Source organism: Callithrix jacchus, chromosome 18, assembly GCF_049354715.1.
Source record: "Callithrix jacchus isolate 240 chromosome 18, calJac240_pri, whole genome shotgun sequence".
NCBI classification, from domain to species: domain Eukaryota; kingdom Metazoa; phylum Chordata; class Mammalia; order Primates; family Cebidae; genus Callithrix; species Callithrix jacchus.
The window spans coordinates 39,316,123-39,342,572 of NC_133519.1; the positions used below are offsets into that span (position 1 = coordinate 39,316,123).

General features: G+C 45.5%; 1 protein-coding gene across 8 annotated transcripts; it reads left to right on the top strand.

Moving 5' to 3' along the window:
- Positions 1-6,397: 6,397 nt before the first annotated feature.
- On the top strand, positions 6,398-25,907 carry MR1 (major histocompatibility complex, class I-related). Of its 8 annotated transcripts, none has more exons than XM_035279387.3 (6): positions 6,398-6,545; positions 17,321-17,581; positions 18,254-18,529; positions 21,373-21,648; positions 22,693-22,797; positions 24,331-25,907. In XM_035279387.3, the coding sequence occupies exons 1-6, from the start codon at positions 6,491-6,493 to the stop codon at positions 24,369-24,371; spliced, it is 1,014 nt and encodes a 337-aa protein (XP_035135278.1). In that variant the 5' UTR covers positions 6,398-6,490; the 3' UTR covers positions 24,372-25,907. The 8 variants fall into 8 exon arrangements, with proteins under 8 accessions (XP_035135278.1, XP_035135279.1, XP_035135281.1 ...); XM_035279388.3 differs by having other exon boundaries at positions 21,373-21,553; XM_035279390.3 differs by having other exon boundaries at positions 21,460-21,648.
- Positions 25,908-26,450: the final 543 nt, after the last annotated feature.

The following is a 26,450-nucleotide window of genomic DNA, read 5'->3' on the forward strand; positions in this document are numbered from 1 at the left end:
CTTCTACAAGGGGATCTTCCCTACTCTAAAATGAAATAATGACACTCAGCCTGCTCCCTCACCAGGTTGTTGTAAGGAACAACTGAATCATATATGGAAATAATTTTATTTTTAAAATTTTAACTGTGAGGCCAGGAGCAGTGGCTCACACCTGTAATACCAGCACTTTGGGAGGCCAAGGTGGGCAGATTATGAGGTCAAGAGATGGATACCATCCTGGCCAACATGATGAACCCCCGTCTCTACTAAAAATACAAAAATTAGCTGGGCGTGGTGGCGCACACCTGTAGTCCCAGCTACTCAGGAGACTAAGGCAGAAGAATTGCTTGAACTCAGGAGGCAGAGGTTGCAGTAAACCAAGATCACTCCACTGCATTCCAGCCTGGCAACAGAGTGAGACTCCATCTCAAAAAAATAATAATTTAATTGTGGTAAAATACACATAACATAAAATTGACCATCTTAACCATGTTTAAGTGTACAATTTAGTAGTGTTAAATATATTTGCCTTGTTGTGTGATTAATGTCCAGAACTCTTCATCTTGCAGAACTAAAACTTTATACCCATTAAACAACTCCTCATTCTCCCCCAACAATCTCTGGCAACCACCCTTCTACTGTATGTTTCTATGAATTTGACTACTCTGGGTACCTCATATCAGTGGAATCATACAGGATCTGTCTTTTTATGATTTGCTTCTTTCAGTTAGCATGATATCTTCAAGGTTCATTCATTCATTCTGCATATTGCAGAATTTCCTTCGTTAGTAAGCCTGACTAATATTCCATTGTATATATACCACACTGTGCTTGTCCATTCTTCCGTCAGTGGACACTCGGCTTTCTCTCACCTTTTGGCTATAATGAATAATGCTGCTATGAACACAGGGGTACAAATATCTCTTTGAGACCCTGCTTTCAATTATCTTGGGTATATATTCAGAAGTGGAACTGCTGGATAATATGGTAATTCTATTTTACATTTTTTTTGAAGAACAGTTGTATTGTTTTTCATAGTGACTGCACCATTTGACATTCCTACTAAAAGGCGTAAGTAAGTATTCCAGTTTCTTCACATCTTCGTCAACACTTGCTATTGTCTGTTTTTTTTCCCCCTTACCGTAGTTATACTAGTGGGTGTGAAGTGGTATTTCATTATGATTTTGATTCAGATTCGCATTTCTTTAATAATTCATGATGTGAGCACCTTTTTTTTTTTTTGAGATGTAGTTACCCTGTTGCCCAGGCTGGAATACAGTGGTGTGATCTTGGTTCACTGCAACCTCTGCCTCCCAGGTTCAAATGATTCTCCTGCCTCAGCCTCCCAAGTAGCTGGGACTACAGGTGCACACCACCATGCCTAATTTTTGTATTTTTGGTAGAGATGGAGTTTCACCATATTGGTCAGGCTGGTCTTGAACTCCTGACCTCATGACCCATTTGCCATGGGCTCCCAAAGTGCTGGGATTACAGGCATGAGCCACCAGGCCCGGCTGTTAAGCACCTTTTTATGTGCTTATTGGTCATTTGTATATCGTCTTTTTGGGTGGGGAGAAATGTCTATTCTACCCATTTTTGATTAGGTTGTTTTGTTTTTGTTGAGTTCATCCTAAATCCTTCTTGAAACAAGGTAAAGAAAGGGAGAAGCCCAGGCGTGGTGGCTCCTGCCTGTAATTCCAGCACGTTGGAAGGCTCAGGTGGGCAGATCACCTGAGGTCGGGAGTTCAAGACCAGCCTGACCAACAAGGAGAAACGCTGTCTCTGCTAAAAATACAAAATTAGCCAGGTGTGGTGGTGCATGCCTGTAATCCCAGCTACTCGGGAGGCTGAGGCAGGACAATTGCTTAAACCTGGGAGGTAGAAGTAGCTGCGAGCCGAGATCGCGCCATTGCACTCCAGCCTGGGCAACAAAAGCAAAACTCTGTCTCAAAAAAAAAAAAAAAGAAAAGAAAGGGCAAAGTGTTACATAGATGTAAGGTATCATACTCTTCATAATTATCCCACCTTTCAGAAACCCTGATATGCATGTACATGTTCCTGGACATTCCAGGAAACATTCGCTTAAGTTCCACTGATCTGGCTGTGGCTGTCTATATTGCCTACCTCCAGCCACAGAAAATATCCATATCATATCAAAACACACTGGCCATGATTTATTTCCTCCTCTTGGTTGTTACCAACACCTCCGCCATTGTCAACACACTTATTTAAAATAAACAAGGAAGAATTCCAGTCAATTTACGTATTCAGCACTAAGGAGTGATGGAGAATTTCTGGAACATCCATTTGATGGGCATTAGAAATGTTTAAAAGTATGTAATGACAGCTGGGCACAGTGCCTCACATCTGTAATTCCAGCACTTTGGGAGGCTGAGGCGAGCAGATCACCTGAGGTTGGGAGTTCAAGATCAGCCTGACTAACATGGTGAAACCCCATCTCTACTAAAAATACAAAAATTAGCTGGGTGTGGTGGCACATACCTGTAGTCCCAGCTACTCAGGAAGCTGAGGTAGGAGATTTGCTTGAACCCAGGAAGTGGAGGTTGCAGTGAGCTGAGATTGCATCATTGCAGTCCAGCCTGGGTAACAAGAGCGAAACTCCTTCTCAAAAAAAGAAAAAAAGTATGTAATGACATAGGAATGGCTTGAGTAAAAATAGCGAGACCCAAAATTATATATATGATATGATTTCAGCTCTGTTCTTTTTTATACATGGAAATGTTTTGGTACGTAGAAAATTTTTAAACATAGAAAAAATGAAATGTATTTAAAGTTTGTCAATTACAATGAAATATTAACTTGGATAATCAGAAATACAAAAAGCTTTTTTTAAAAAGAGAAAAATCAATAAAAGACACAAATGAAAAAGTACATCAAAAGTTAGCAGTTTTCAGCCTGAGCAACATAGCAAGTTTTTTCCCTCCCTCCCTCCCTCCTTTCCTTCCTCCCTCCTTCCTCCTTCCCTTCCTTCCTTCCTTCTTCTTCTTCTTCTTCTCTCTCTCTCTCTCTCTCTCTTATAGGGTTTCACTCTGTTGCCGTGGTTGTAGTGCAGTCGCATGATCTCGGCTCACTGCAGCTTTCCCTTCCTCCCTCCCTCCTTTCCTTCCTCCCTCCTCCCTCCTTCCCTTCCTCCCTCCTCCCTCCTTCCCTTCCTTCCTTCCTTCCTTCCTTCCTTCCTTCCTTCCTTCCTTCCTTCCTTCCTTCCTTCTTCTTCTTCTTCTCTCTCCCTCTCTCTCTCTCTCTCTCTCTCTCATAGGGTTTCACTCTGTTGCCGTGGTTGTAGTGCAGTCTCATGATCTCGGCTCACTGCAGCTTTCCCTTCCTCCCTCCCTCCTTTCCTTCCTCCCTCCTTCCTCCTTCCCTTCCTTCCTTCCTTTTTCTTCTTCTTCTTCTTCTTCTTCTTCTTCTTCTTCTTCTTCTTCTCTCTCTCCCTCTCTCTCTCTCTCTCATAGGGTTTCACTCTGTTGCCGTGGTTGTAGTGCAGTCGCATGATCTCGGCTCACTGCAGCTTTCCCTTCCTCCCTCCCTCCTTTCCTTCCTCCCTCCTCCCTCCTTCCCTTCCTTCCTTCCTTCTTCTTCTTCTCTCTCCCTCTCTCTCTCTCTCTCTCTCATAGGGTTTCACTCTGTTGCCGTGGTTGTAGTGCAGTCGCATGATCTCGGCTCACTGCAGCTTTGACCTCCTAGGCTCAAGCGATCCTCCCATGTCAGCCTCCTGAGTAGCTGAGATTACAGGCGCATGCACCACACCTGGCTAAGTTTTTGTATTTTTAGTTGAGATGGGGGTTTCACCATATTGCCCAGGCTGGTCTCAAACTCTTGAGCTCAAGCAATCTGCCCACTTCAGCCTCCCAAAGTGTTGGGATTACAGGTATGAGCCACCTCAACCAGCCAACAGCAATTTTTTTCTGATGGGTGATTTTTTATCTTATTACTCTGTTTTTTTGTGTGTATTTGCCCGGTGTGGATTAAATTTACTGATTTGCGATCAGAATAAAATGACTTAAAAATGAAAGCCATCAGTCGGGTGTGGTGGCTTACGCCTGTAGTCCCAGCACTTTGGGAGGCCCAGGCGGGTAGATCACGTGAGGTCAGGGGTTCGAGACCAGCCTGGCCAACATGGTGAAACTCCATCTCTATTAAAAAGACAAAAATTAGCCAGGTGTGGTGGCACATGCCTGTAATCCCAGTTACTCAGGAGGCCGAGGCAGGAGAATAGCTTGAACCTGGGAGATGGAGGTTGTGGTGAGCTGAGATGGCGCCACTGCACTCCAGCCTGGAAAATAGAGCAAGACTCCATCTCAAAAAAAGAAAGAAAGAAAGACATCGTAGCCATACCTACTTTTTAATGGTAGTACAGCAGGTTATGGTATGGAATGCATTTTTGGAACAAGATATTAACAAAAATTCAAAGGAACAAATACATGGCCATGGAATTCCAGTGCTAAGAGACATCTGGGAATACCGGGGGAGTTTTCCAAAAGAGGCACCCAGGTGCCTGTATTTGTTAAATGAATAACAAAAGGAAAAACAAAGTGAGGGAACAGAAAGGAAAGGAAGAGAGAAATACGAAGATCTGAGAAGAGAAGGTGCCGGCGGCTCCTGGGCGACTGCCAAATGTTCATTTCGTTATTTGGCTTCTTATTTTATTCTGGGTAATGGTAGACCTATTAGTTTCCAGCTGCTTTAACAAATTACCAGCAACTTAGTGGCCTCGAACAGCACAAATTTATTCTCTCAAAGTTCTGGAAGACAGAAGTCCAAAAATATGTCTTATTGGCTAAAATCAAAGTGTTATGTTCCTTCTGGAGGCTCTAGGGCGAATCTGTCCTTCTCTTTTCTAGTTCTAGAGGCTGTCTGCGTTCCTTGGCTCATGCCCTTCTTTCAACAATGGCATCACTCTAACCTTTGTTCCACTGTCACATCTCCTCACCTCTGACCCTTTTGCCTCTGTCTAATAAAGCCCCTCTGATTACACTGGGCCCAGCAGATAATCCAGGATGACCTCTTTGTCTCAAGATCCTTAATTTAATCATATCTGCCAAAGGGTTTTGTTTTGTTTTTGAGGTGGAGTCTATTGCCTAGGTTGGAGTGCAGTGGCACAATCTCAGTTCACTGCAACCTCCACCTCCCAGGTTCAGGCAATTCTCCTGCCTCAGCCTCCCAAGTAGCAGGGACTACAGGTGCACACCACCACACCCGGCTAATTTTTGTATTTTTAGTAGAGACAGAGTTTCACCAAGTTGGCAAGGCTAGTCTCGAACTCTGGACCTCAGCTGATCCACCCACCTGGGCCTCCCAAAGTGCTAGGATTACAGGCATGAGCCACCGTGCCCGGCAAGGGTTTTGTTTTGTTTTTGCCATTTGAGGTAACATATCCACAGGTTCTGGGGAGTCGGATGTGGACATCTTTGGGGCAGACAGTTCTCAGCCTACCATACAAGGAAACCAGTAGGTAAGGTTCTACTACCTACTAAGTGCATCTTAATCAGAACTTCTTCTGATCCTTCAACAGCTCTGTGAAATATCTGATAGGATTTGCTTTTAAAGTTGAAGAAATCAAGCCTTTGGGATTTGCCCACCGTCAAACAGCGGGGAGGCAAGCCCATGGTCAAATCCCAAGCAATTTGGGATTCTACCATGGTCAAGTAGTAGGGAGTCAAACCTAGGTCCCTGAACCCAGCTCAAGCCTGCCTGCCTCATGGCTCTGCCTCCATTTACGTCTCTGCTTCATGCCTACTGCCTGTTTCCTGTCTGGACCTGTTCCCCAGCTCCCTGGACAAGCTTCAGCTGCTGTTCTCCAGCTTGTCATGTGCTCCTGATGACAGTGTAGATACAGCTGGATCCTGCGGATTACTGCTTGAGCAAGCTGAGTGCTGCTCCTCAGAATCTTCTCTTAGGCCTTTCTCTTGCCTTCCTTCATTCAATAAGCATTTTGAGCTTATTGTGCTGGGTGCTAGAATAGCAGGGAAGACAGACCTAAGCTGTAGATTACAGGAAAATCTGACTGACACCTGCTATCTCAGAAGCAGAGACTACAGCATCACAGGGAGCCAGAGCAGGGAGTTCCAAGCCCTGGGAACTGTGTGACTCCTATTGACCCTTAAGCAAAAATCTAAGCTCCAGGGAACAGAGGCAGCAACTTGAGCTCCCTGGTTGACCAGATATGATTAATCATTGTTTCTCTGTGTTTTGAACATGACTGTGCTCCATAAATATTTTAAAGTTGGGAAGAGGGTGAAGACAGATACACCAAAAGAAGTAAACAGTGTCTGAAACCAGCAAAGGGTTAAAAGTTACCAAGAGAGTGCTCAGAGCTTTCGTCTTTTTTTTACCTAGCAACTGGTGTCACTGCATATTTTCCCCTGTACTTATTGGAAGAAGGCCTTGTGTGTCACTCAGTTGCTAAATCACTCAAGGGGTTCACGGAAGGGACCTGTCAGTTTTTGGTTAAAAGAACCCAGAAAGAGAAGGACTACAGGGTTCTCAACTGATGGTGTTCCTGTTACCTCTCATCGTTGTATTAATGGCGAAGCAGAGTGATGCCCGTGAGTACCCCACATTCTCTTCTCCCGTAACTCCAAAGTCGAGGCAGCCTAGAAGGAACAGCTTTTCTTCCTAAAACTTGTGGTGGAAAATATAGAAGCCAGGGGCAAAAAAGTGTATGTATTACATCAAGACTCCAGGAGCAAGGGACGACCTGAACAGTTTTCCAGTTCCTATTTGTAGGACTTTGATGTCACCCCCTTCTGAGGCAGTGGGAGCCATTCCAGAGACTAGACTCCGGAACTTCCTCACTTTCCCTCTGAGTGTGGTCCCCCTTATTTTCTGCTCATACTTTTTCTTTTACTTTTGTTTCTCCTCTTCTCTAACCTCCAGAGTCTCATGAGGACGTCGTCAGAGTTTCAGGGGCATTAACAGTGGAGCAGATCCATTGTTGAGGTTTATTTAGTTTTCTCAACACAAGCCCTACCTGTAACAAAAGATCCAGGAAAGATAAAACCATGGCTCTGGGCTTGTTTACTGGCTGTGAGAAGTGTTAATCAAGTAGAAGGGAGAGTGTTTCATTGCTTTAGGAGCTCATGTCACTGGGGAAGCAAATGCCTTCTGTTGCCTCTAATAGGTGGAAGGGCCCCTGGGCTAGAACCGCCAGGCTTCTCTGCTCTAGGCACCTGCTCTCTGGGCTGAGGACTGGTAGTGTGTCTAGAATGTAGGCTTGGCCACCACCATAGATATTACTGATGGACATGAGAGGAAGGAGCTCTTTCAAATCATCCATGCATGTAGAGAGTGGAAGGAGTGAGAATGGAGATTCAGAAGGGTGGAGGGGTGGATGATGAGAAATTACTTAATGGGTACAATGTGTGTTACTTGGATGATACTTTAAGACCCCAAATTGACCATTACGCAATCTATGCATATAACAAAATTGCAGCTTACATCATACATTTATACAAATAAAAATTTAAGAATCATCCATGTATTAATTGTTCAAATATTGATTGCTGGGCTACTATGTGCCAGGCACTTTGGGGGATATGGCAGTGAACAAATAGGCATAATCTCTGCTTCCATGAAAATTTAATCCAGAAAGTCTCATCATCTATGGGAAGGATTGGGGTGAGGGTGAGAGGCAGAAGATGAAAGAGGAACAGTGGAGGGAGGTAAAGCGTGATATTTTTAGAAGTAAAAATCTTATATATTGCCTGCATGTGATTCTCAACTCTCCAATAATATGGAATAATATTCCTTAAACATATTATCCCCTTGACAATCTCACTGACTGTGGTAGGTGAGGGAAATATCTCCATTTAAAGATGAGCCCTGGATTTTTCTCTAGGCCTAGAGAGTGACCAGGCTCACATAAGGAGCAGCCTGAAGGAGACTGGAGGTCTTCTGGCTCTCTGTCCTGGGCTGTTTCACAATGTCACTGTGCCTCTGGGTGTCAAGACTTGTCACTTTGATAATTGGGGGGATAGGAAATAAAACAAGTAAGTTACAAAGACAAGGGAAGGTCACTTGGTGCTGGCTGTTCTCCTTTTGGCTCCTCAGACTGCATCCTTCTCTGTTCTGTTTTGTGTCCTTGAGGCTGACTGCTAGACTGCATCACCTAGACTCTCTTGCAAGCTGATTTCTGCTTGGGTTCCCACAGTGGGAGACACTGAAGAGAGAGAGGTCAGAGAGCAGGGAGGAAAGAGAGGCTGGGAAATGTCTTTCTTGCACCTTCCCCTCTTTCTATAATGTCTCTGGCAGTAGCTGTGTGCTTCCGTGCGGTTTTCTTTCCTGAGTAACCCCTTCTTCATGGTTCCAGCTCCCATTGGGCTTCAGTAATACTATTTGCTATTCTTATCTCTTAAGCCCTAGGAGTGATAATGGCTTCCCATAGTTGTTAGCCTGCTGGTGCCCATCATTTTTGTGTGTTCCCTTAACATTGACCATATCTCTGCAAGGAGTCCTCATTAAGGTCTCCTCATGTGACCATCTGGGCTGAAGGCTGTTTCCTGCTAGGACCCTAACTGAACATTCCTGGGCTTTGAGGGACATTGGCAGGGAAAGGATATGAGATTATAAAAAAATACTTGGTGTACTTGATATTTATGCCTAGTACTAGCCCTGAATGGCTGCTATATAATTAATAGATGGAGAAACACAGAGAGGAGATTCTGCAGTGTTGTGGGTCATTACTCCAGGAAATGTCAACGTAACTCCAATATCACTTCCAATGTGTTGCTTTCATTGACTCCATAGCCTGCAGTTGACTCCCCCTTCCTTTGTGCTCCCATAGCTCCTGTTCTCAGTTCTATAATTTTCCATTTACAGAAATCTTCCCTTTGAGGCACTCCTTAAAGACAGAAAGAGATGTCTTCATTTTTTCTTATTTCTCTGGCACTACCTAGTGCCCAACAGGCACTAGTAAATACTTCCTGGGTGAATTTATGTTTGGAGGTAATGTCCCTAAGAAATCACAGTTATTTGACTGGGAGCCACAGAGAGCCTGGGCAGTAATAATGATTACAAATGCAAAAGTGTGGCTTACTGTAGCTGCAGGATTTGTGTTAAAAAGGTGTTTCAGGCTTTTACAACTCATCTTGTTCTTCATTTCAGCCTGTGTGAAACTGAATTGGTGATATGGGTAGGTGTCGTCAGTCTGGGGGCCAGCATGAGATTTCTCATGCATAGCCATGTGTGGTTTGTGTGTTTCATCTTGACATAATCAAGGTCAGTCTCTTGATATTACTCATACTTTTATGAGTCTGTCTCAATTTGCTATATCAATCTACTTCATGAATGGTGGAGTCCTTCACAGACGAGGCCTGATGATAGATAGGCTCCCTAAGCCTATTTTAACACCTGGGCTAGTGTTAAAAAAACATACATGCATATTATCTGCTTAGAAAGTGACCTTGAGTTCAAAGAGTTAACATGAGAAAATATGGGCGTTTTCTAAAGACTTTATTAGACTTCAGTCTGTTTCCATGGAGCTGTTGCCAAGGTACATGCCATAGAAATTTCTCCAAGACAATGTTTCACTCCCCTAAGGCCTCCTTCCTCTTCCTCTTCCTCTTCCTCCGCCTCCTCCTCCTCTTCCTCCTCCTTCTTCTTCTTTTTTTTCTTGAGGTGGAGTCTTGCTCTTGTTGCCCAGACTGGAGTGCAATGGCACGATCTTAGCTCACTGCAAGCTCTGCCTCCTGGGTTCAAGTGATTCTCCTGCCTCAGCCTCCTGAGTAGCTGCGATTACAAGTGCCTGCCACCATGCCCAGCTAATTTTTGTATTTCTAGTAGAAATGGGTTTTTGCCATGTAGGCCAGGCTGGTCTTGAACTTCTGACCTTGTGATCCTCCCGCCTCGGCCTCCCAAAGGCATGAGCCACCACAGCTGGCCAAGGCCCTCCTATTAATTGGTGTTGAATTTATCTAAATTTGAGAAATTCAACTAATTTGTAGATTTTTATTTTGACTAGTTGAACTAGCTGTCTATTCTCACTTGACCTCAATCCTCTTCCCCCACAGTATTGCTGAGAACTGCAGGGAAGTAGCCTAAGTTAAAGATCAAACACATGACTCTTTGAACACTTAGTTTAGGGAACTCAAATTGACACAAATGACAAAGTATGTTTTTTTCTGATGTCTGAATTTTAATTTATTGAGGATAATCTATCAAGAGTACACATATTAAGTCACATTTTGCTATAAATTCAAAAGATCATTTTAAAAGAATAAAATTTATAAAATTGGGATTCTTCTAGGAAACATGAGACATATAATTATCATTGTATAGGGAGTATACTGAAGGAAAAAAGACACCAGAGCTCATTCATTCATTTTTTTTTGGCCAGGTGCAATGGCTCACTCCTGTAATCCCAGTGCTTTGGGAGGCCAAGGCAGGAAGATCACCTGAGGTCTGGAGTTTGAGACCAGTCTGGCCAACATGGAGAAACCCTGTCTCTACCAAAAATACAAAATTAGCCAGGCATTGTGGTGCATGCCTGTAGTCCCATCTATTCAAGAGGCTGAGGCAGGAGAATTGCTTGAACCCAGGAGGCGGAGGTTGGGGTGAGCTGAGATTGCGCCACTGCACTCCAGCCTGAGCAACAAGAGCGAACTCTGTCTCAACAATAACGACAACAAAAAAAGACCACAGAGCTCATTGATTCATTTTCCAAAACTCCACGTGGTCCTACAGGGCTCACTTCCTTACTCCATTCACACCTCTGCTCAAATGCCACCTGCTCTGGTCCCGCTATTTAAAAGATCAGGCCTTCTCCTCTCCACTGTCTTTTCTCTGCTTTACTTTTCTTCATAAACTTTATCTCCACCTGACCTTGTATTATATGTGTATTTACTGCCAATCTCCTGACTAGAAATTAGCTCAGAGGCCTGGGACTTTCGTATGTTCATTGCTGTGTTTCCAGCAGCTAGGACTGTGCTTACTGGACATTCAGAAAAGAATAAACCTATATGAAGTGAGACGTTGGCAACCTTCAAAAGGGTAGCCTCAGAAAAGCAGCTCACAAGCCAAGCTTGTCACATTCAGCACTTTTGTGCTTGCCATCAGTTCCTGTAGTTAGACAAGTCATTAGGACAGGGGACTAACGGTTCTTGCTGCACATAGAACCATCCCTGAATATGATGGTGCCCTTAACTAAAAATATTGCCACCTACTTCTCCCCCTCATTCCCACAATGCTCAAAATTCCAAAGAGTCATTCCAAGGAATCAGAATCATTTTGACCTTATTAAGGCATTACGGTACTTGAGAGAGCCAACAAGTAATCGGACTGTGTTGAGCTGGTTATTCAATCAGGACTTACTGCCACCTGTATGTAGGAAGGTCTGGAGCCTGCGGCCACAGGGACTGGGAAATCAGAGGTAGTGAGTCATCCTTGACACAAGGGGGCGGGAGAGGGCAGTGATAATCCAGGGGCTAGAAGACTGAGACTTCGTGGCCTGGGAAACTTCCCTTACACCAGGGAGGGTTGGGTAGTCTAAGGTAGAGGGGCTTGCCGTAGAGAGATACAGGGTGATTCCTGGTTTCTGCACTTGTGAATTCTGAAGATGATCTTGGGCAATTAATATCTCTGCACCTATTTTTTATCTGTGGAATGGAATTGTAAGACCTACCTCAAAAGTTTTTAGACGAATAAGCGAAACCCATGTTTACCAAGGGCTTAGAATGGTACCTAACACAAGGTAGGTGCTCAATAAAGAAACTCAGTTGTGAGGACTATGATTAAGATGCTGCTTTATGCCTCACTGAAGGCCCATCTGATCTGCCACCTTCTCCTTGGAACATTTCCCAGTGGATCCCTTCTCATGGGGCCAGTCTGTCTTCTCCGAGTGGCTGGAGCACTCCATTGGTACTCTTCCGGGGCACTCGCTGCTTGTTGCCATGTGTTGTGGCATTGCATCTATTTGTTATGTGCTTTAGCTCCCCAATAATACTGTAAGTTCCCAGAAGAAAGAGCTGGTATCTGGTTTGTTCTCTTCCTAATATGGCCTCCAATTCCTGGTACATAGTAGACACTAAATAGATAAGAATTACCCCCATGGACGAGTATGTGAAAACAGTTTATCAATTATTTTACAATCCAGTGATTTTCACAGGCTTTTGTAAGAATGTCCCGACGCGTTAAACTACAGGTTAAAGAGAACATAATTTAGAACTTTCAAGTAACCATTGCACCTGGGCTAAGAGCTTCAGTTGTGTTGTTCAGGCTCTCCAGCACTGTCAGACTCTTTTACCTTCAGATAATGCAAATTCTTATGAAAGTTATATTTTTATAAGAAAGAAAAGTTACATGAATTGTAAATATTATGTTTGGAGATGATGCTTGTGATACTTACCTGGAATAAATCCTCCTATTGGGCACTAATACCCCAGGTTGTTGATACTGGGTTTTTTTGTTGATGTTGTTTTTGTTTGTTTTATTTTGCTTGTTGGCATCTGCCAGGAATGTAGACCTCAGAGATCATAAAAATAGAAAACCCAGATTCCAGGGGCTGTTCTACACCAATCCAGCTTAACAACATAGCATCTTTTTTTCTTCCTTCTTTTTTCTCCTCTCCACATTCTCTGCCTGGAATCTGCTCTCCGTGAGGTTTTTTCCCCCATGAATAACTATGGAAGTGATTCCTATCTCTTTCTTTTCCCCTCACTCCCTCGGCTCCAGCCACAAGCCTCTGTGCTGCTACTGGAATATGCCAGGCATGTTCTTTCCTGGGAACCTTTGCATGGCCCTTCCTTCCCAGACTGCTGACCCCAGACATCTGCCGGCCTCCCCAGCTCCTTGCAGACACTTGCTCAGGATTCACCTTTCTGGGAGGCCTTCCTTAATAGGCCTTCCTATTTTAAATAGTGTTGCCCATTCCTCTTTGCAGTTTTATTTTTCTCCACTGTACTTTAAAAAAATTATATTTCATAGTCTGTCTTCTCCCCTTCCCCTGACTAGAGTGTAGACTCCATGAGGGCAGACATTTTTATCTATTTGGCCTGGTACAAGCTTAAGGGCTAGAAGAGTGGCTGGTACAGAAGAGACATTGGATGTACAAGTGAATGTTAAGAAAGTGTGAGAACTAATATTCACAACTTGTTCTTCCTTTTGCCTCCTTCTTCAGACAGTTGCATGTCTCCAGAGTAGCCACAAAAGTTTCCAGATATGAAAAAATAGAACAATTTCAAAATCAATTGCAGATTTGCATACACACACACACGCATGCACGCGCGCACACACACACACACACACATACACACACATGCACCTTTTGCAGACCCCAGATTGCAGCTCTACTCTCCATTCACCAGCCGTCCCTTGAATGAAAAACATTTTTTAGGCCGGGTGCAGTGGCTTACGCCTGTAATCCCAGCACTTTGGGAGGCCAGGGTGGGTGGATAAACTGAGGTCAGGAGTTCAAGACCAGCCTGGTCAATGTAGTGAAAACTCGTCTATATTAAGACAAATACAAAAATCAGCTGAGTGTGGTAATGGATGCCTGTAATCCCATCTACTTGGGAGGCTGGGGCAGGGAGAATTGCTTGAACCTGGGAGGCGAAGGTTGAATTGACCCGAGGTCATGCCACTGTACTCCAACCTGGGTGACAGAGTGAGACTCTGTCTCAAAAAAAAAAAAAAAAAAAAAAAAAAAAAAAAAATATATATATATATATATATATATATTTACATATGAGATCCAGGTTACATAGATTCATATTCATTTCAGCATATTTTATTATTCCAAACCACAGAAATAAAGTGTTTCACCAACAATTTAGTTCACTAAATATTTACCAAACTCCTACCATATGCCAAGCTCCTTATGCTAGGCTTTGTAGGAAATACAAAGGAAAAATGCTAAGTCCCCTTTTTTAAGTGCCTTAAGATTGAGAAGCAGGTAAAAGATAGTCAGCCAGGGGAAAGAGAAGGCAGAATCTGGTAGCTCTCGGTTTTTTGACAGAACTCGTGCTCTGATGCAAGCTCTGGCTCTTGTTTTCATAAGATCCAACACTTTTATGAAGAGGCTCTTATGACCACCCCAGAGGCTTCCACTGTCTTCCCTCCCAACCCAAGCACCAGCCCACCACAGGAAGGGTAGGGGGAAGTGAAAGGTCAAAGCAATGCAGAGGGGCATTGGGACCTTCTGCTGGCCCAGCCTGTGGGAGGCCAGCCTCCACCCTGTCCAGTATTGCAGCCGACATGTAGGGTAATGCCTGTGAGGGAGGAGCCCATGGGGCCAGGCACCTACTCTGAACCCTGCCAAACTCCAAACCCCAGCTCCAGGAGCACGGAGAAAGAAGTGCCTACAATGGTTTTACAGAACAGGTGCAATCAATTGCTGGGCGTGGTGGTGCTCTGGGAGACCAAAGTGGGAGGTTAACTTGAGACCAGGAGTTTGAGATCAGCCTGGGCAACATAGCAAGACCCTGTCTCTATTTAAAGAAAAAAAAAGTTAGCTGGAAGTGGTGGCATGAGCTTGTAGTCCCAGCTACTCAGGAGGCTGAGGTGGGAGGATCACTTAAGCCCAGGAATTCAAGGTTACAGTGAGCTATGATCATGCCCCTGCACTCCAGCTTGGGCAACAGAGCAAAACACTGTCTTTCTCTCTCTCTCTCTCTCTCTCTCTCTCTCTCTCTCTCTCTCTCTCTCTCTCTCTCTCTCTCTCACACACACACACACACACACACACACATAACTAGTACAATCAGGTGGAATGTGCTGTGGGAGACACCTCTCAGGGCCTGCTGTCTCCCCTAGTAGGCAAGGTACCCTGGCCTTCACGTGGTCAATTCTAAAAGGTAATCTGCACATTATGAGTTCTTTTATAAGCAGTTTTAGAGAAAAGAAAAATATAAACAAACTTGCTTGCACAGAAGCTAACCCAACTATTTTGTGAGCTGATTTTTTTTTTTTTTTTGTCTTTCTTCTTAACTGTATGCTTATAAATGAGAAGGAAGGAGTGAATATCATTAAGTGGTACTCAACCTTGCAAGGTGCTCTGTGGTGGCAAGGGCCATGTCAGATCGGAGTGGAGGGGAGTTCCGAAAGGTGGCAGCAGCAGTGGGCTGGGCAATCTGGAAAGACCGTGGGGAGGTGGCGTGTAGTTCGGCTCTGAGACACAGGCAGGAGAAGCCCCCGGATGTGGCCCCACATTCAGAGAGCCCCACCCTGGCCCTCTACTACCCACATCCCTCCCCACAGAGCGAGGAGTGCGTGAGGCTGAGGGGAGGTGGTCACCCTCTGTCTGGGCTCCTCCACTCCAGAGCAGACTCCTGGCACCCAGGAACCTGGAGTTCCCCTCCCAGCTGACTCAAAGCTGCTGAGGTTTACACAGCAAACTCTCACTTTGGCCCATCCTTCTAAGGGTGGACTGGCTGCCCTTGAGGGCCCTGCTAGGCCCGAGGGGTGGCAAAGAGATGGGAGGATCACTTAAGCCCAGGACAAGTTTGGACAAGAGGCAGTTTGTAGCTGGAGCCTGAATTAAAAAATAGAAGTGTTTAATTGTGGAAGGCTCTTGGCAGTGCTGGATGGAGCAAGAAATGGGAAGAAAAAGAGGAGTCTCAGGCTGAGGGCCGCGGACTGGAGGGAGACACCAGCGTTCCCTGTGCCACCACGTTCAGGCCCAGAACTTCACACAGTATGAGATCTTTTAATTTGAACTTGGCCTTCGAAGCCACACAAAGGGCTATTCATCTCTCAAGGTGAGGGGATATAACATATTTCACAGTTTGTTAGGTTGATTTATTCCTTTTAAATATCTGGATCTCTGGTATGTGGGCCTCCATCTGTCATCTCGACTCGGCCATGAAATATCAGGATGGTCCTAGGAACAAGTCTGGAGATGGGCTTTGAAGACTGAGAAGGGTGTAGATGGGTCAGAACGGCAGGAGATAATAGGACAAAAGGCTTGGACATGGACGTCTCCAGACACCGGCAGGCAGAGTAGGTGAAGAAAGCCATTGCAGCAACATGCCTTGTTTGCCAGCTTTTGGGCATGGCATGGGGTGCGTGGCCTTCTCAACCTGGGCTCCGCCTCCCAGGCATCACCTCTCCCTGTGACGCCTGACGCTGTACTCCAGCCATCCCCAGTCATCTGGTTCCTGCACATGCCCTGCCTTGTCATGCTTCCTGCTTGCACATGTGGTCTCCACTCTGCTCCTCCTACCTGTCCCTGATATCTCCCTAGGACATCACCTTCTCTGGAAGTCTCTCCTGAGGGCCCACACCAGAGTGGATCCCATAACACCACCCATCATGCCACCTTTTGAAACCACTTTGTCTGTCTCCATCAGGCCCTAAGCTTCTTGGACAAGTGAGAGAAGTTTGGTGTGCAAGCAGCAGAGAGGGCCAGTTTTGTTCCATTTTGGTTTACTTTTAACCCTTATTACAATCCTTATAACAATATTTAGTGCTGGGCACAGTGACTCCTGTAATCCCAGCACTTTGGGAGGGCAAGGTGGGTGGATCATGAGGTCAAGAGATCAAGACCATCCTGGCCAACACGGTGAAACCCTGTCTCTACTAAAAATTCAAAAAATTAGCTGGGCCTGGTGGCATGCACCTGTAGTCCTAGCTACTCCGGAGGCTGAGGCAGGAGAATTGTTTGAACCCGGGAGGCAGAGGTTGCTGTGAGCTGAGATCGTGCCACTGCACTCCAGCCTAGCAACAGAGTGAGACTCCATCTCAGAAAAAAAAATTTAGTAAGAAGAAACAGTAGAAATAGAATAAGAAAATGTTTAACAGAGGTGATTGGACATAATAGGAAAAGCACTGTGCTTTTAAAAAAGTGTTTTCTCAGGAGGGCTGAGTTCATAGGAGAGCTCTTGTTCTGAGTGACCTGGTGTGTGTGTGTGCATGTGTGTATACGCCCACACGTGCACACAGAGAGGTAGAGTGAGAGGTCCTCATTTTTTCACCAGAGGCTTCTTTGATAAAAGAAGAGGGCTGCATTATCAGGGTTTCCAAGCCTTCAGAGTTCTTGAGGGCTTCTGCAGGGACAGCTCCCCCTGTGTCCCCAATGAGTGATCTTCCCTCCTCCCCCTCCACCATGGCAGCACTCTATATTTTGTCTACAAGTTGAGATTACCTGTAAAATTCCACCCTGCATTTGCAAACCTGAACAAGAAGGCTCCAAGTAGCTGGGCTGGAGCTCTACAGTCCTGTCCAGGGCCTCGTTCTTCGGTTCTGTGGTTCTGTAAGAGGAAATAGCAGCTGGGGCCTGAAGGCCTGGGTGCAGCTGAGCAGGGAGCTCAGTGTGGGGCTCAGTGGATGCAGCTGAAGCATTTGCATCGTCCGAGACCCTACATGTCTTCCTTCTTTGCCTCCTTCCCAGGGACGCACTCTCTGAGATATTTTCGCCTGGGCGTTTCAGATCCCGGCCATGGGGTCCCTGAATTTATTTCGGTTGGGTATGTGGACTCACAGCCTATCACCGCATACAACAGCATCACTCGGCAGAAGGAGCCTCGGGCCCCATGGATGGCAGAGAACCTCGCACCTGATCACTGGGAGAGGTACACTCAGCTGCTGAGGGGCTGGCAGCAGATGTTCAAGGTGGAACTGAATCGCCTGCAGAGGCACTACAATCACTCAGGTGTGCATGCGGCAGAGATGGACGCTTCTGCCCCGCCCCGCAGAGGCCCCAGGGCTGACCTCCCCCGAGCGATGCTGACTTGCACCTGCTGTGGCTTTTGGCAAAGCCTGAGAATCGGGTTGGTGGAGTTCAGGGCCTCCCATCTGCCTGTGCATCTTCTGGACTGTCCCTGTCTCCCCCAGGAGCGCTCTATCATTTGCCACACCCACTCTTCCCCATCTCTGTATCCGTATGCGCATCCCATTTCCACGCAGGCTTCTGACATGCATCTCCTTTCCCATTCTAAATTTGCCCATTCCGTGTCTCACTTCCTGGTAGCCAGGCCCAGTGAGTCGCTGGCTTATGCATAACGACATTAACTTACCCAGGGGTATTTCTGGCTCCTGCATCTCTCTCCCTCCTCCACTGCACTCAGAATAGCCACAAAGTTTATCAATCATTCCCATTACAGGACAACTCCCCAAGGCAGGAATTATCATGCTCCTCAGACAGGCAGTAGGTACTTCACAGATACCTGCTGTCAGGTGGGCTTCCATAAGAGAGACCTCCTGGGGACTCAGCGATGCCACAATAGGTCTGTAGACCATAGGATGCTTCCAGCCATGCTCCGTCCCAGCACCTGAGAGCCCACCTCTGTCCCTGCACCCCTTTAGGTTTGCATGTGTGTTTCAGGGTCTCACACTTACCAGAGAATGATTGGCTGTGAGCTGATGGAGGATGGAAGCACCACAGGATTTCTCCAGTATGCATATGACGGACAGGATTTCATGATCTTCAATAAAGACACCCTGTCCTGGCTGGCTGTAGATAATGTGGCTCACACCATCAAGCGGGCATGGGAGGCCAATCGGCATGAGTTGCAGTATCAAAAGAATTGGCTGGAAGAAGAATGTATTGCCTGGCTAAAGAGATTCCTGGAGTATGGGAAAGACACCCTTCAAAGAACAGGTAAAGAGAGAGAGAAGGCCCCACTCCCGCGCTGCCTGAACACACACACACACACACACACACACACACACACACGTACAATCAGTTATGAACTGTTTCTGTACATAACTCCTCCAATCTAGGTTACATCCACCCTATCCCAAAGCCATGCCTTTAGTTAGCCTATTGTGATCTCATGGCTGGAGCCCCCCAAAAACTTTCCCTCCTTACTTTTGAGTGGCATCTTGACAAGATTTGGCAGTCCCCCTTGTCTTGAGAGAGTGGAGATTGCTCCGCTGCCCTCCAGCCTAGCGACAGAGTGAGACTCCGTCTCAGAAAAGAAAATTTATTAAGTAGAAAAAGAATAAGAAAATGTTTAACAGAGGTGATTTGACATAATAGGAAAAGCACTGTCCTTTTAAAAAACTGTTTTTTCAGGAAGCCTGAGTTCATAGGAGGGTTTTTGTTCTGATTGGCCTGGTGTGTGTGTGCATGTGTTTGTGTGCCTGTGTGTATACGCCCAAATGTGCACACAGAGAGGTGGGGCACCTTGTTTTTTGGGATCCATTGAGGCGAATTCTTCCATTCCTTCAATGATAAGCTTGGAAATTCTTTGGGAGGTGGAACAATGCTTACAAATTGTTTAGTTAACAAACGGCTGATATACCACCAGCAGGAGTGAAAATCTGGATTTACCAGGATAAATAAAGTGGGGTCTCTGCTTTGCTAAAGGATTAATGAGGCTGGGCACTGTGGCTCACGCCTGTAATCTTAGCACTTTGGGAGGCTGAGGCAGGAGGATTACCTGAGGCCAGGAGTTTAAGACTGGCCTGGGTAACATTGTGAGACTGAAACCCTGTCTCTATTTAAAAAAAAATTAGCTGAGCATGGTGGTACATGCCTGTAGTCAGGAGGCTGAGGGAGGAGGATCTCTTGAGCCTGGAAGGTCAAGGCTGCAGTGAGCCATGATCATGATCAGCCTGGGTGACAGAGCAAGACCCTATTTATTTGTTTATTTATTTATTTATTGAGACAGAGTCTCACTCTGTCACCAAGCTGGAGTGCAGTGGCGCGATCTTAGCTCACTGCAACCTCTGCCTCCTGGGTTCAAGCAGTTCTCCTGCCTCAGCCTCCTGAGTGGCATGCACCACCATGCCCAGCTAATAATTTTTTTTAATTTTCAGTAGAGACAGGGTCTCACCATGTTGGTTGGGCTGGTCTTGAACTCCTGACCTCATGATCCGTCTGCTTCGGCCTCCCAAATTCCTAGGAATACAGGCGTGAGCCACTGAGCCCAGTGAGACCCTATGTTTTTTAAAAAAGTATTAATGATAAGATTCTTTTCAGCAAAGAGCTCCTTAAAGATATGATTCAGTTGATCAACTTTCAGTTCATACAGAACTTTTCAGGTATGATCTTATGATTCAAAATGAATCATGTCTGTATCATGCTACAGGAAAGTCCTAGATACAATGTGTGTGGGAAGAGTATAGGAAGTTTGATGTGAGTCTATCTATTCCTCTCTCCAGGCCTCTATCCACCTCCAGTGTCCTAATGGATTCTCAACCCTTTGGTCAAAACACACTCCTAAAACACACACATACGTGCACGCGCGCGTGCACACACACACACACTCCTATGAAAGGATCTCAGGGTCAGGCATGGTGGCTCAGCCTGTAATCCCAGCACTTTGGGAGGCCAAGCCGGGTGAATCACCTAAGGTTGAAAGTTTGAGACCAGCCTGACCAACATGGTGAAACCCTGTCTCTACTAAAAATACAAAATTAGCCAGGCTCGGTGGCGCGTGCCTGTAATCCCAGCTACTTGGGAGGCTGAGGCAGGAGAATCACTTGAACCCAGGAGGAAGAGGTTGCAGTGAGTCAAGATCGTGTCATTGCACTCCAGCCTGGGCAACAAGAGCAAAACTCTGTCTCAAAAAAAAACAAAAAAAATGATCTTGGATTAATTTCTTACAGGTCCTGTCAAAAAGCACAATCTCTCCTAGTAGCATTTATTTTACTTTTAACGTTGGAAAGCCTTTTTCTACTTCCAAATGTCATGCCTCGGTAAAGAGACAAGGAAAGCGTTGTTGGAGTGAAGGCTCTTCTCTGTATTGGGCTGGCCAGTGATGAGGTGGGGGTCAGGAGGCAAGTCAGAGATGAGCAGGAAGCAGTCCCTCCAGACAGTGCGATTGGTCTCGGTATGGCCGCATGACCCAGTTTCAGCAAGAAACATTAAGGACAGGACTGAATGGAAAATCAACAGAGGCGTCACAAGGAAGCAAAGTCATACATGCATACTTCTTTGGTGTCACTGTTGGAGCCCTTTTATGATATCAGTTTCTTTGAAGGCACAATCATGTCATGATCTATTACATACGTTTGTGCCTGATGGTAGTCATCAAAACGCCAGCCTGAGTACATAAGGCAATTCAGAGTCAAAACTGAGTAGGGATGGCTGCGTTATTTACATGCACTGAAAACAGAGTTCTAATCTCCTATTCCTTGCTGACTTACTTATTGGGAACAGTCACTTATATGTTTTGTGGGTCAGTTTTCCTTGACACATAAAGGTATTTCAAAGGTTAATAGTAAACAACTCAGCGCACTTTCCAAACATTCAAAGCTGGACGGCTTTCCTCCCTTAGAGGATGGAGCATGGCGTAACTCCGCATTCTTCACTACCTAGAGCATCGCCATCGTGGGAAGTATGCATAAATCAGTCTATTGTTGATGAACCTGAGTTCTGGGTCATTCTTAGCTTTAGAAATTTTCTGCAATAAAGAAAAATTGTGAACGCCAGTTGCCAGCTTCTAATATTACATGCCCAGTACATAAAGTCTAACTTTAGCTTCTTCTTCCTAGAGCCCCCACTGGTCAGAGTAAATCGCAAAGAAACTTTTCCAGGGGTTACAACTCTCTTCTGCAAAGCTCATGGCTTTTACCCCCCAGAAATTTACATGACATGGATGAAAAACGGGGAAGAAATTGTCCAAGAAATGGATTATGGAGACATTCTTCCCAGTGGGGATGGAACCTATCAAAGGTGGGCGTCAGTCGAGCTTGATCCTCAGAGCAGCGACCTTTACTCCTGTCACGTGGAGCACTGCGGTGTCCACATGGTTCTTCAGGTCCCCCAGGGTAAGGACGGGGATCGTGACTGTCTGGGGAGAGAGCCTGGAGAGAGGTGTGAGCAGGAAGCCATGCTCCCTGCCAGGGCGGGGAGGATAGATCACTGCCTCAACCAGTGTGCCTTAGAATGGGGCTTTTAAATAAGTCGTTCTCACCCTTTTTGGAACCAGGACTCCTTCATACTATTAAAAAATTATTGAGGACCCCCAAAGAGCTTTTGTCTATGTGGGTTATATCTATTGCTATTTACTACATTATAAATTCACAATTTAAAAATTAAATATGGCCAGGTGCGGTAGCTCATGCCCATAATCCCAGCACTTTGGGAGGCCAAGCCAGGCAGATCACTTGAGGTCAGGAATTTGAGACCATCCTAGCCAACATGGTGAAACCCTGACTCTACTAAAATACAAAAAAATTAGCTGGGCATGGTGGCTTATGCCTATAATTCCAGCTACTTGGGAAGAAGGAGAATTGTTTGAACCTGGGAGGTGGAGGTTGCAGAGAGCAGAGATTGCGCCACTGCATACCAGCCTGCATGATGGGAGTGAGACTCCCATCTAAAAAACAAAAAATTAAACATAAGCCAAATGCAGTGGCTCATGCCTGTATTGCCAGCACTTAGGGAGGCTGAGGTGAGTAGACTGCTTGAGCCCAGGATTTCAAGACCAGCCTGGGCAACATACTGAGATCTCATCTTTACAAAAAATACAAAAATTAGCTGGGCATGATTGGATGTGCCTATAGTTCCAGCTACTCAGGAGGCTAAGGTGGGTGATCACTTGAGCCCAGGAGGTCGAGGCTGCAGTGAGCTATAATGGCATCACTGCACTTCTGCCTGGATGACAGAGTGAGACCCTATCTCAAAAAAAAAAAAGTTAAACACAAGAAAACACAAGCACATATTCCATTAGTAGTCAGATTGATGAGTGAGAAGCAACGATGAGGAAAATGGTGTTGGGTTTCCTAATGATCACAGGGACAAAAGTCCTGGAAAGTTAGCACAGAAGGGAAAGGGGACTTGTGGATTTCTCCTCATTTGCTTGCTTTTAGAATCAGAAACTATTCCCCTCGTGATAAAAGCTGTGTCTGGGTCCATTGTCCTCGTCATTGTGCTGGCTGGAATTGGTGTTCTAGTCTGGAGAAGAAGGCCCCGAGGTGAGAGGCATGTGGAAAGGGTCCAGGGGGCTTCCGACTCTCCTGCGTCTCTCCAGAGTTTTATTTTCTGCACCTGCTGCTTTGAGCTCCATTCAGAAATGGCTTGGCTCTCACAATGGGATCACAGAAGGACCTGGGACAACCTCTGACCATGTAGGGGACATGTAGCATGGATGATGCTTGTGGGGGAGCGGTCCCTTTTCATAGGTGATGCCTGACATCAACAAAATAGTACCACACCTGTCCAGGGAAACTGTCCCCCTAGAAGTTGGGTCAGAGAAGACATGGGGATCTCAATTTGTCTTTTTCCAGGCCATCTTTTTATTATTAATCACTGTTGACTTCTGGGACAATGTCCTTTGTTTCAGGACTCCCATCGGTTTTTCCACTTTGACCACCATTCTTTCATCCCAAGCAAATGAAAGTTCTTTTGCCTCTAAATTCATTTTTCAAAACATGAAATGTGTGAGAGTAGATACCTTCAGAGAATGGGACTTAGAGTAAGGAAAGGGGAGGAGAAGTAGGAGATATGTAGGCTCTTGATAATGTGGAATAACATGAATTCATTCACTAAGTATACATGAAGAACCTGCTATGCTCCAGGCACTATACTGGTTGCTGGGATATAACAATGAAGAAGACAGACATAATGTCTGTGGTCACGGAGCTTATGATAGAGCCTTGCCTCTGGCTCCACTAGTTGCTCAGATTGATCAGAGGATAGTACTGAGGAGACCTGAATCATGCTTTAAACCCAAAGTGGACCAGAAGCTTGGTTTTCCTGAAACATGTTTCATAAAACATAGACCTCAACCCCATTTCAGTTGAGAATTGTACGAAAGCATGTCATTAGATCAAAGTAAAACCAACCACTTTATTGGAAAATCAGCTCAGAGAGTTAATAGGTTGTTAATGTTTTCTTTATAAATAAAGTACAGCATGAATCCTAATTCAATAAATGATAGCTAGTGAAACAAACCATTTTTTTTTTTTTTTTTGTGACAGCGTTTCACTCTTGTTACCCAGGCTGGAGTGCAATGGTGCGATCTTGGCTCACCGCAACCTCCGCCTCCTGGGTTCAGGCAATTCTCCTGCCTCAGCCTCCCGAGTAGCTGGGATTACAGGCATGCGCCACCATGCCCAGCTAATTTTTTGTATTTTTAGTAGAGACGGGGTTTCACCATGTTGACCAGGATGGTCTTGATCTCTTGACCTCGTGATCCACCCGCCTCGGCCTCCCAAAGTGCTGGGATTATAGGCGTGAGCCACTGCGCCTGGCCCAAACAATTTTTTTTTTTACAATGCCATCCCTCTTTCAAGAATTATACAGACTGTGAGTTTGTGAATTACTGCTTTTTATCTTACAGAGTTTACAAATTTGAGCTAAAGTTTGTCAAGTACTAAGAGAATCTTGACAACGCAGGCTAAAACTGTCAATGCCTGTTTCTCAGATTTTGCTGAACACTGCATACTTTATTTTTGAGCTGTGAGGAAACATTCTTGTAATCTGACTAAAAACCTCTTTCCTTTCAGAGCAAAATGGAGCCATCTACTTTCCAACACCAGATCGATGATTGCAGATCCTTCTTTTCCAGTTCTCCTTCCACTAAGAGCCATGTTCTCCTCTGACTCCCATAGACTCAAGTCCAGTGCTTGAAGCTCCTGACAACACCCACAACATACACGAGTGTTATGGGTTTGGTTGCCCCAAACCCCACTGACTGTGTAACAAAACCCCAAACCTATTGATTTAAAACAATATCCATTTGTTTTCTTTCATAGTTTCTATGGGTCAGGAATTTGGGTAGGGCTTGGGTAGGCAGTTCTGGCTTCTCACGGAGTTGGAGGCAAGTAGTGGCTGCAACAGAAATGTGGCAGCCAGGGGTGGTGGGCAGGCATCTCCTACATCCCCTCCATGTAGTCTCAGAAACTCTCCATGTGATCTCTCTGTATGGGTTAGCTGGGCTTCCTCACAACATGGTGGCCTCAGGGCAGTCACTGCTTACATAGCAGCTAGCTTCCCTCAGAGTGAGTATCCCAAGAGATCGCAGCCAAAGTGCATAGCATTTATATAATGTAACCTAGGAAGTCACAAGGTATCATTTTTATGATACTCTCATTGGTCAAGGAAGTCATAAAATCCTGCTCAGTTTAAAAAGAGGATATATAGACCCCAACACTCAATAGGAAGAGTGTCAGAGTTACATTGTAAGAAGAGCATGTAGGGCTGGGCACAGTGGCTCATGGCTGTAATCCCAGCACTTTGGGAGGCTGAGGCAGGTGGATTGCCTGAGCTCAGGAGTTTGACACCAGTGGGTTGAACTGGGTGAAACCCTGTCTCTCCTAATAATACAAAAAATTAGCCAGGCATGGCAGTGGGTACTGTAGTACCAGCTACTCAGGAGGTTGAGGAAGGAGAATCGCTTGAACCCAGGAGGTGGAGGTTGCAGTTTGTAAGGAGCCAAGATGGTGCCACTGCACTCCAGCCTGGCAACAGAGCGAGACTCCATCTCAAGAAGAGCATGTAGATGGGAGATATCATTGTGGCTGTTTTGGGAAAGATGCAACATGTCACAGTGTCATGCTCTCTATCATCTCCCTATCCCACTTTGTACTGGTTTCCAAGGGCAGTCATTTAAAAGTAACACAAAGGCTGGGCATGGTGGCTCATTCCTGTAATCCCAGGACTTTGGGAGGCCGAGGTGGGCAGATCACAAAGTCAGGAGTTCAAGACCAGCCTGGCCAATATGGTGAAGTCCCACTGAGACAGGAGTTAAGACAGGGCCTAAGTACCGCCATCTTATAGTGCTTTAGGCACCGTCATCTTAGAATAAAAACCCTAAAGCATGTAGTTCTCAGAACTGTTACTGTAGTTCTCAAAAATGTTATTTTGTAAAGTTAAAAAAGTTTTCACTATTGCCCCTTGCAACAAACTGCTGACCTTGGCTTCTGTACAAACTGCTTGCTCGCATAGCCCCCACACTCCCACAACAAGGATGTAGTTTTGCAGTTTAAAAACCTTGCCCCCACTAGGTGTGGGGCCAGGGGCTGGAGAGACATAAGTCCTCCGGGGCCGCCAGCAATAAAAACCCTGCAATTTGGCATACTTTTATCTTGATGTTAATTTTCTTTGCTCGCTCTAATACAACATTTGGAGGCCCAAGTGAGATTTTCATCCATCATCAGACAAAAGCCCTCTCAGAGTCTCACCCGGGCGGCTGCTCCAGCCTCAGGAATCTCTGGGGGAGGTACCCTCTAGAACGTTCCAGGGTCCCAAAGTTTTGGCCCGTGGTGGAAGGGCGACTACTTGGCTGACATTCACCCAAAATTCATCAGGGTCTTGGGAACCTCCAGAGGTAAGTCAGGTCTGGAAATTGGGGCACTTGTCCATCAAAAGCCTAGGTCAGGAGACCAAACATGGTTGTTAATCTCTAACTAGACAAGCCTACCGTAAAACGTCACTGGAGGCTCGGGTAATTCAGTTTTCAGTTGTGTTCCATAACCTCCGTGAAAGTGTGAAAGTAAAAGTGTATATGTGTAGTCCCATGGCCAGCAGGCTATGGGGCTTGTCCACAGGGACATCATAAGACATAACGGTGATGCACCCTTTCAGTAACCAGGCCGGGGGTTATATGTGTACACCTTAGCCAAAA

Bases quoted from the DNA above. Each gene is read 5' to 3' on its own strand.
- MR1 (XM_035279387.3), top strand. From the start codon at position 6,491: ATGGTGTTCCTGTTACCTCTCATCGTTGTATTAATGGCGAAGCAGAGT. The intron at 17,582-18,253 runs GTGTGCATGCGG...TGTGTGTTTCAG, and splicing joins GAGGCACTACAATCACTCAG to GGTCTCACACTTACCAGAGA. The intron at 21,649-22,692 runs GTAAGGACGGGG...GCTTGCTTTTAG, and splicing joins GGTTCTTCAGGTCCCCCAGG to AATCAGAAACTATTCCCCTC.